The sequence below is a fragment of the Bidens hawaiensis genome, unplaced genomic scaffold, assembly GCF_021521415.1.
Source record: "Bidens hawaiensis isolate Kalapana, Puna unplaced genomic scaffold, B.hawaiensis_p1.1 tig00001511_1, whole genome shotgun sequence".
Lineage (NCBI taxonomy): Eukaryota > Viridiplantae > Streptophyta > Magnoliopsida > Asterales > Asteraceae > Bidens > Bidens hawaiensis.
Genome location: NW_027491085.1, coordinates 3123264 through 3133609, shown reverse-complemented (window position 1 = coordinate 3133609; position 10346 = coordinate 3123264). Strand labels below are relative to the sequence as shown.

Below are 10346 nucleotides of genomic sequence, written 5' to 3'. Positions count from 1 at the left end.
AAATTAACACCATAGTTATTTTTAAAAAATATTTTATAAATAAATTAAAAGACAAAAAACGGTTTAATTTTCTGGTTGTTTTAAAATGATAAAAAATGATTTATAATATGTATAAAAAAAACTTTCTTTAAAAAGGTAGTAAAAAGACCCTTTTTTAAACTAATTATTCTTTCATTCAAGTTTAATGTTTTGTTACTATTGAAAATCTTGCAAAATTATAAGAAACTTTCATATTTATAAATTATCTATGATTTCATTTAATTTTTGATGCAGACACCTGGGTGAACAAGATAAATCAATCGTTTCAAACTTAAAAGTAATCAAAATCAAAAGTAATGTTATTAAAAGCCAAAGTGATAAATACAATAACACCGTTAAATCGTTAATGATAGTTCTAACTTCTAATCTAATCCTATCTATTGTAACAAAAAACTAATCAATTGTTAAGGTCACTTAATTCTTTTTTCCTTGATGATCTTCGGCTAAGGTTTCTCCAAGTGTTTGTGATACGATGCACTTTCCCGATGTGTATAATTTCTCTTGTACGGTAGGACACGTGAGCAAAGCTTGAAGTTTCGAACCGAGTCCCTATACAATTACACACATAACCTCGACTTTTTAGAACATGTCCGAGTCAAATAGCAATGAATATGAACTTTGAAGTACTCATCGTATAAAAATGTATAAATTCCATATTTTACCCTTATTGTTTCTTGATTAACAACTTAAGCCCCTTACTTTTGCTCACATATACCAACACAAAGAAACAAATAATTAAGTGGTGACTTAATAAATTGATTACCGGAGATGAGGGCATTTGTTGCAAAACACCAACTTGAGCTTGCAAGAACTTAATATACTTAAAAGCTGCCTGAAACATCTCTGCCGTGGTCATCCCATGACCACCGGGAAAGAGTTTCCCGAGCTCGGATGTCTTCTCACTTATCTTCCTGCGGCGTATCCTCGCCGCCATGCTCTGTGCTGACACCCGCGCACCGTTCCTCTTCATTTCCACACTCCTGTCCTCGCCATGAACATCATTAAACCCTACTCCACCTCCGTATGACGTCAGCATTGCACCAGAAGAGCCACCACCGTCGTAAATTTCCGGCAACGGCGGTAGTTCTGGGCCTTCTGGCTGCATGATCTCCATGGAGCATGCGTCATTAACAACTGGATATGGCGGATATGAATAATAATCCGGCTGCATTCAACACAATCATAAATTCATATTACATTATGTAATTAAAAGCAAAGAAAAAAAAATCATTTAACATAATTGTAATTATATAAAAAAAATAAAAAAAAATCAAGACGTATTAATTCATTTATTACTATATTACATTGTTGTTTAAACTTGATTATTGGTCTAATTGTATAGAAAAGTTAATATTGCAAAAAGGTCTTCTAGTGCGCCCTGAAAATCACACACTAGCTCAACTGTAACATTATACGGGTCGTATGACATTTTCTGCTCCTATCATATGAGTCGATGTCATACGAGCTTCATGATATAGCAAGAAAAAGACATATGATCCGTATGATTATTAGTAGTCACATTAATCATTTATTTGACAGTCAACAAACCATCCGTGATGTATGATTTGCCTCTCATACGACTCGTTAATTATTATTAAAAACAAAGAAAAATCATGCATGATACATAATTATTATTAACTACAAACGAAGAATAAAAATATGATACATAATGAATAATATTGGCATTACCTGATTAACATGAAAGAATTCTCCACCATCATATGCATCAGGAACGATTGGAACATTCGAATAATATTCGTGATTGAAGGTGAATGATTGAGTAAGGCCTGGTAGAGGTGGTGAATAAGATGATGATAAAGTGGGGTAATTAATAGGGTTATAAAACTCGACATTGTTGAAGCTTGGAGAGTGATGGTTGAAGTAAGTATCGGAAAGGTTAAAGTTGTCATGAAAAGATAAGAGCTGATGATCCGGCGGTGGTGGTACGGCGGAGTTGTGGTGGAATGTTGGCCAGTTGGAGTAGAAGCCTTGAGCCGCCATTGACAATGAAATGAATTGAAACAGCTGTTGTGGAAGAACAGTGGACCTCAGCTTGTGTTATATAAAGATTAAAGACCAGGGGGGGTGGGTTGTGAACGGTTGTAAACGTGTAGGAATCGGTCAATAGGGTTTAACTGACCTCCTAGTCATCAGGAGAATTTTGAGGTTATTTTCATTTAACAACCTCATACTATAATAAAATAATAATAAATGACAATGTGGTTTCTGAACTGTATCAACTAATAATGATATTAAGCGAAGTATTGATAAAGAAAGTAATTGAGAAAATCAACCAACTTCTGAATTGTATTAGATGTATTGTAAGTTGTAACTTTATCTATTAAAAAAAATTAACCATTTTGATATTCTAATTATTAAAAACGAATTTGGACTAGTAAAGTTGTTTGTAAAGTGTGAACTCACTTATGTTATATATAAAAGTAATAAATTAAACAAAGAAAGAGAATTACATGATGTTATATTTCACTTGGTTAATTTGTGTCATTTAATAAGAAAAAAACTTTGTACGTGTTTTTAATGCTTTGACTAAAAACGGGAAGGTGTAAAAGTGAAAATCATGTAATTGGATCACCGTTTTTAATCTTATAATTCCTTCCTAATCTTATCAGGTTTGTTATTTTTTTTATGAATTTTTGCTAAATAAAGTGATTATGCAAGAATTATATTGATCAAAACTTTAGTCTACTTTATTTTAACCGCTAATAATATATAGACATCGGTCCACTTTGTCTTTAGAAATTTGTGCTTAAATTTAGAAACAACCTATTAGAAATTTGTACTTTCTATTTGTGGATTAAGAAAAGAGGAGTTAATTAATATTACAACATGCTTATTATTTATGGTCGCCATGCACTCGTGCAATTATTACCATGCAAATGAATTTGGTTTAGAAATGTTAAATAAGTGAATTGAGTTAAAAGTATCTTATTTTGAGATCTCACCTCCATGAAGTAACTGTGAACGTGTTTTATCCATACAACGTTTCAGTATCATTCATACACAGATACACTACTCAGGACATATATGCTAGAACTGCTATAACAAAATATTAAAAGATAAAAAGTAATTAATTTAATAATCACCCGTCACATGGTAGTAATTAATAAGTAATAAGTGAGAGTTATCTGTGTCGTGTTTTGACCTAGTGTCATCTTACCTTCGATTTCATGCTGACCTTCAACACTTTTTCTTGGTAAATTAACAATTAGTGATGTTTGTGAGGATATATAGATTATATCTTATGAACTTGTATTATAACTTAAATTTAAATCTTTTGTTAAAAATTAAGTTATGTCCATGATAACACAAACATTTATATGTTATTTAATAACAAAATCACAAAAGGGTTGTCATCAACACAAGTGTAAGTAACTCATTAAATAATAATTAAACGAAATGATACCTAAAAATCGAAGAGGTTATTTTGGTGAAATGCCGAATAAGTTGGATCAGTTAAAAACGAGGGAAATGGCTTGGTCAATAACTGTCATCCTTACTTGTAGGAGTTATTTACTTGTAGAACCTCCAGTTATGATCAACTACTCTTGACACTTGTTTATCTCACTTATGGTAAAGTCCTCTTAGTTATGTTGTTTGGTAAAAATAATTATCTAGTTATTAAGAACAGTTTTTTACTCTTTTTTTACTATATTTAGAAAACTTGATTTTCCACAATAAACAATTTGTAAATAGACAACCAAATTTACTAACCCTAACAGTTTGCAGTAATTTTATATCTTTTTACCTATATTATTATAGCTTGTACTTGCAGAGTGGAAATATTTTTCAAGATGATTGATACGAAAGTGATCTAAAAATTATTATGTTAGTATTTGGATAAACTAAATAGAGGCAAATGGGCTAGACAATGGTCCATACTTAAATGGGCCGAAGTTCGTGATAAACGGGTATAATTTTCACAATTAAAACAACCCCATTTTCATAGTTGACAAAATGGTAAAAGACTTCCTTTATATTTGTACGGTTTTTCAATGGACTTCCTTTGACAAACTTAATAACAGAAAACATCATTTATGTACAAAAAACGTTGCACGGTACGTCCTTTTCACTAACGAATGTTAGTTTTTCTCGTTAAATTCAGTCATGTGCACCTCATGTGAGGGCAATTTAGTCGTTTTACCCTTTCAAGGTGATTTGTGTAATTTACTTAAAATTTTGGTCTTTAAATAAATGAAAGTTTTTATAAAATTTTGGAGTAAGCAACACATGGCGTCTAAATATTATGCATGCATTCTTGAATACGGGGCCATGATTGGACAGATTGGTGGTAACTAAACTCGGTCAAAATGTAAGGTTAAACATGTAAAAGGTTGGTTTTGGGTGTGTATGGTGTAATATGATTATTTGGAATTCAAGGTTAACTATCGTTGATACCATTGCATCCAAAACTTGCAAGGTCTCTTTTCAGGTTCGGTTATGCATGTGTTAGACCACAGCTTTAGGAAATTATATATATATATATTAAAAGAGAATTTTCTGAAGCAATGGCTGTTGTACTCTTTGCTGGTTTTGTTGTATAATGCATAATAGTATTGTATCTGTAGCAGTGCATTTTGTACATTTTCTAATAATCTGATTGCGTTCCACCTGTTGCTCTAGCCTTTACACGTATTTCATACATTCATGACATCAATTTTGTATCTCTGTATTCTCACAGCTCTGTCTTTTTTTCCTTCAGAGATCATACACACCACTACGATCTCTTTCTTTCACTATCTCACTGACGGTGTATTGTTTGAGAGAGATCGCCGTCCACCGGTGACATGCGGTTGCGCCGGTGTATGGTGTTGGCGGAAGTATGACGGTCACCGATTACGACTGTTGCGTCTCCAATTCGTCTGTTGTCCGGTTCAATTTTGAAAACCCTAGGCGAGGGCGATGCTTTGACTATTGTTGGCTTTCATTTTTAAACCCTAGGCGACGGCGATGATAGATTCAGATCTGGACGATATTATCACTTAATATTACTTAGGATAAAAAATCTACTTTCTGCAAGTCTATTAAATAATAATAACGCAGACTTTTATTTGATAGCCTTAACATATTCTTTGTTTGGCTAAAAATATATTTTCTTAAAATTTAACATTAATACATTAATGTGTGTACAGTTACAGATGTTTTAATCAAATGAAAAGCCACCAAAACCACCAATTACTCACATGACTATACTATTGTAGGAAAAAAGGTTCAGCTGTTAAGCAACTATCACAAGCTTCAAGGACAAAAGAACTTGGTAGCACAACGCAAAGCTTTCCGATACAGGCAACGATCTGACATGCATACACCATCCAAATGAGATTCAACTGAAACTCCTGTAACTAGCAAAAATGAATAAATTTAAATTGACTGTACATCAAACATTCATTCCAACTTCAAAATATATGTAATATATGATATACGAGCACTAAATCTTATTTACTAAATATCTTGACAGGATAGTACTATGAAGAGACTGCTGGCCACTGATGTATGGTGTTGTCACAAAGCCAGCGCGGCGCACGGCGACACATTTAGGGTTGTCAACGATGACTTATCTGTGTTTAGTCTATTTTGTGTTGTGTAAATGGCCGGGTTTTGGGTTGTTACAATCTTAACCAGTGTTTTCAGACCCAGACTGAACATCGACCCGAACAACTTACTGGGTCACAAGTCCGGACATTCACCCAAATGATGTCATAAATAATATATAATATATAATTAAATTTATATGTATAAATGAACATGATCAAAGTGTTCAAAAAGAGTTGCCCATAAATAATATATAATATATAATTAAATTTATATGTATAAATGAACATGATCAAAGTGTTCAAAAAGAGTTGCCCGTGATGCTACTGTTTTCCATAAATACTTATATCACAAATGCTTCAACGGTTTCCGAAAACACTTTAATTGTACACTATGGCACTAACAAGTTTTCATAAGTTTTTCTGTTAAGCTCCATTGCTGCCACCAATCATGCACACAATGTTTTATGGGCTGACTTTTAACTATTTAAGATTAATGTTTTATCTAAAGAAATATGAATCATGGCTGGTTGGTAGGCATTTCAGGTATCTCTTAAGTTCTCATCTCTCTGTTTGCTTGGGGTTCTAATCTCATCTCTTACTTCATTTTTTATTTAATAAAAATAAGGGTTTTACCGCAGTCGGACCGCCGCCAGACCTGGCCCGTTATTTAGAATATGGGTTGTATGTTGCGAACCGGACCGGTTTTCCTACCGGTCCCGGTTGGGTCCGACTGGCCTGTACGAACCGGGTTTCAAAACATTGATCTTAACCGAATACCCGCTAATAGTATATGTTTATTATGTTTACCAATATATAGGGGTGTCATTTTGGGTTGAAGTTTCAAAAGGGTACTACGACTATAATGACTGGTGCTAAGTTTTTGTTCTTCTAGAACAGGTAATGTTACCTTACACACTAAATGAATTCTTTTAGGACACAATAGACCTAATTAGCTCATGTAAATATTTCTATATTTTCTTTTATTTATGTTTTTCTTGCAGGTTGATTTTCATAAGGGTAAAGATACCATTGGGCTGATGAGGAAGGCTATTTAGAGATAGCTCTTTGTCTAATCGTTTTAAGTGTACTATTTGTCTAATATACTATACAACATACCATTTGTCTAATATACTATACAATGACGTTGCGCGGGTTCTATATACTAGTTATCAATATAAAACTAAACTATTGTAGTTTAGGGCATCCATAGTATCGGGGAAACATTATGAGTCATATCATCTTAATGCTCGCACACAATTACGAGTGGGTGTTTATAAGACGTTTTGTGCACACCTGTCTAGGAAAAACTGGTGGATGTAGATCATTCTTTTTAATTTTTAGCCGTTCAAACTATTATACATATCATTTTTCTTTTTGATATATATGTATTTCTTTATAAATTTTCTATGTGAAAGCGTTACACACTTAGTGGTTCGAAACATTTTGAAAATTAAAACCTAGTATACAATAATGTGACGAAAAACATTACACTTGCTTAATATATTAATATCACAAAACGAAATTAGAGAAACAAAGATGTTACATTTCTCATACAAAGAAATGCAAGATAAGATTCTTCCAAGATCGCAAATAAGATAAGATACCGACTCACCGACGTACGTACGTGTCATAAAGTGAAAAACACCTTGATCAAGGCACGTAACCATGACACGCGTCGACCTACTAACACGTGTTACCATGACTACCCATCTCACATTCCACTCCATATATTCTACACACCTCCATGCACCTCTCCACCAAAGCAAATCAACTGTTCACACAAAGAAAAAAAAAACACTTCTAACTAAGCTTCCAGTCACTTCAACAATGTCGTCACAAGACCAGCAGTTCAAAGCCGGCGAGTTCAAAGGTCGAGCCGAGGAAAAGACCGGTCAGATGGTGGGAAACATTAAAGACAAGACACAACAAGGAAGAGACACCACTTCCAACGTGACCGGGTCGGCATGGGACAAGACGAAAGAGTCGGCTGAAGCGGCAAGAGAGAAAGCGGGGCAGATGGGTCAAGCTACAAAGGACAGGGCGTCGGGTATGGCTCAGTCGACTAAAGAAACGGCTCAAACGGGTAAGGAAAAGACCGGTGGGGTGATGCAGAGGACGGGCGAGAAAGTCAAGGATATGGCGCAAGGAGCCGCGGATGCGGTTAAGGGTACGTTTGGAATGGGGGGAAATGATGATGATGAGGAAGATATTGGTGGTGTCGGTACTGGTAGGAACACTACCACCACCACCACTGCCACCAAGAGGACTATTCTTTAGATGTTTTGTAACATCTAAGTGGTGTGGTGAATGTGTGGTTTGGTTATCGTTTGTTTTGTGTATGTTTGTATGTGTGTTTTTAGTTGTCGATTATGTGTTTTAGAACGAACATGATCGGCTAGTTGTGTTGTCACCTTTGTTTCAGTTCTATGTACACTGCTAATAAATTGGTATATCTATTTCCTATACATCTTCTTTACATAATATGGTGTACGTGGCGTATGTTGTTGTGAACTATACATTAGGCACTATGAATCGACAAAGGGGGGTTGACTACAAGTATATATTGTTAATATTTTTTTTAGTTTTATATTTTATTTTCAAAAAAAGTTAAATAATAAAAATTTATAAATTTAAATAAATTAATACAGTTGTTTGGATTCATGTGCTAGATTTTTAGAAGAATTTTTGCTGGAGTTTATTTAGATGTATTTTTGGAGAATTTAGAAGAATTTGGATTTTTTTTGAAAATTTTAGAATAATTTTGGGCTAGAGTGTTTGTAGAAGAACTTTGGGCTAGAGTATTTTACTATTTTTAGAAGAATTTTTGCTAAAGTATATTTGAAGAAAATATTTAGAATTTTTTGAGAATTTGTGTAGTAGAAGAGTTTTTTTTTTTTGAGTAAACTTGAAAATTTTAAGTGGACATATATAGTAAACAAATTAGTATTTTATTGAATAGTAAACAAATTAGTATTTTATTGAATGAGTTTGGATTAAATACAAATGAAATTAACGTGCTAAACGTGAGAATCAAGTAGAGTAATTATATATACAAGAAGAGTAATTATGTAATTACTTTATGATTTAATTACATAATTATTTTATGATTTAATCACATAATTACTCTACTTTAATATCATACTTGTATATATAATTATTTTGTTTGATTCTCACGTTTATCACTTTATGATTTAATTACATAATTACTCCACTTGTATATATAATCACTCTGTTTGATTATCACGTTAATATCATACTTGTATATATAATTACTCTGTTTGATTCTCACGTTTATCACGTTAATATCATTTGTACGTTAACTTTCCTCTTTATTGAATAAACTTTTTTAATAATGGTAAGCATCTTTAATTTAATTGCAAAAGTTCGGTATTTTTATTTTAGTTAAAGACATGCACCTTCAATTTAGTTTGCAACGGTTCAAAATATACAAATTAATTTACTGCTATTAATATACAAATTTTGAATACCAAAATCTTGAATCCCGAGTTATAGTTATGTAATGTTGAATCCAGACACTCTATAGTTAATTATAGTTATGTGATCACAGTCACCTGTTTTCCTCATGTCTTGATCATTTGGTTTGTGCCATTGTGGAAGGGCTTCATGATGGCATGACCAAATATCATCGGGGATGATCACATGTAACTTGTAAGCCCCGTTACACAACATTATAAAATAAAGTTATTTAGCGTGTACTACTGGACTAACATTGGCTTGATTCACACCTACAAAAGGAAGGTAGGTTAGATATTTTTCTATCTTTTTGTCCGTTGTGTTGAACGGTACGCGGATATTCATTATCACATAAACTTAGTACAAAGAGGCACATTTATAATGTTATTTAGCAAGGACACAATGAGTGAATATTTATGATCATCGAAATTAATAAAAAAGTGTATTTATAAATACTATTAGTTGGGATAATGAGCATGTAGGTATTATAAAAAAATACATAAAACAAAAAAGAAAGATAATTTTATGGCGCTATACATCTATGTTCATAATGGTGGCGACAACTTATAAGAGCTACATTGGTGCAACATAAAAACATCATAAATAGAGGTGATTCTTTGGATGAAGAATATATCCAATGTAACACATGACTCATAACTTCCCTCTCTTTTCTCTCTCCTCACGTGACCCATTATTCTCCTCACATGAATGTTTTTAATACATTCTTGATGAAGAATTTTAGTCACCCTCTCTCTTCGAAATCACCATCTTTTTCTTTTAACTCATCTTCTCTCTTTTAAGAATCTTCAAAAATATCTTATTGAAGATGGTCAGCTATAGTCACATGTATATGACATCGGGTATAGCCTACAAGAGCTAAAACCGGCATGACATTAGGGCCATGTACAATGGTACATGTATATGACGTCGGATATAATCTACAAGAGCTACAACTTAGGTAACATATGTACAATTTATGAGACCAACTTGTTATTCAATCAATCTTATTTAAACATATTGCGCATATATTTGCTGTCTTGCAGTCACGTAGTACTGTATTTTGATTTTTCCGCCCATGATAACCATTGTCAAGTCATTCAAAAACCCAGTAACTCAGATAAGTAGGGTAGCATATATACAAGAGGCATGCGGTTAGTATTACACGTTTAGTTTGATTGTGAAAAGTATAACAATAAGATTGATTGATTGTGAATTAATCATCATTAAACTAAAAAAGAAAATGCCGATCCTTGCCAAACTGCCATCTCGTTTCTTTGGGCC

At 33.0% G+C, this 10346-nt stretch overlaps 2 protein-coding genes across 2 annotated transcripts; one reads left to right on the top strand and one right to left on the bottom strand.

Annotated features, from left to right (window-relative positions):
* Positions 1-453: 453 nt before the first annotated feature.
* On the bottom strand, positions 454-2040 carry LOC143581924 (transcription factor LRL1-like). Its single transcript, XM_077064608.1, has 3 exons — positions 1729-2040; positions 803-1204; positions 454-588 (listed from the first exon to the last, which is right to left on the bottom strand). Exons 1-3 carry the CDS (start codon positions 2038-2040, stop codon positions 454-456), a joined length of 849 nt encoding a protein of 282 aa, XP_076920723.1.
* Positions 2041-7382: 5342 nt separating this feature from the next.
* LOC143581104 (uncharacterized) lies at positions 7383-8056 on the top strand. Its single transcript, XM_077063968.1, has one exon. It carries the CDS (start codon positions 7419-7421, stop codon positions 7866-7868), a length of 450 nt encoding a protein of 149 aa, XP_076920083.1. The 5' UTR covers positions 7383-7418; the 3' UTR covers positions 7869-8056.
* The last annotated feature ends 2290 nt before the right edge of the window (positions 8057-10346 follow it).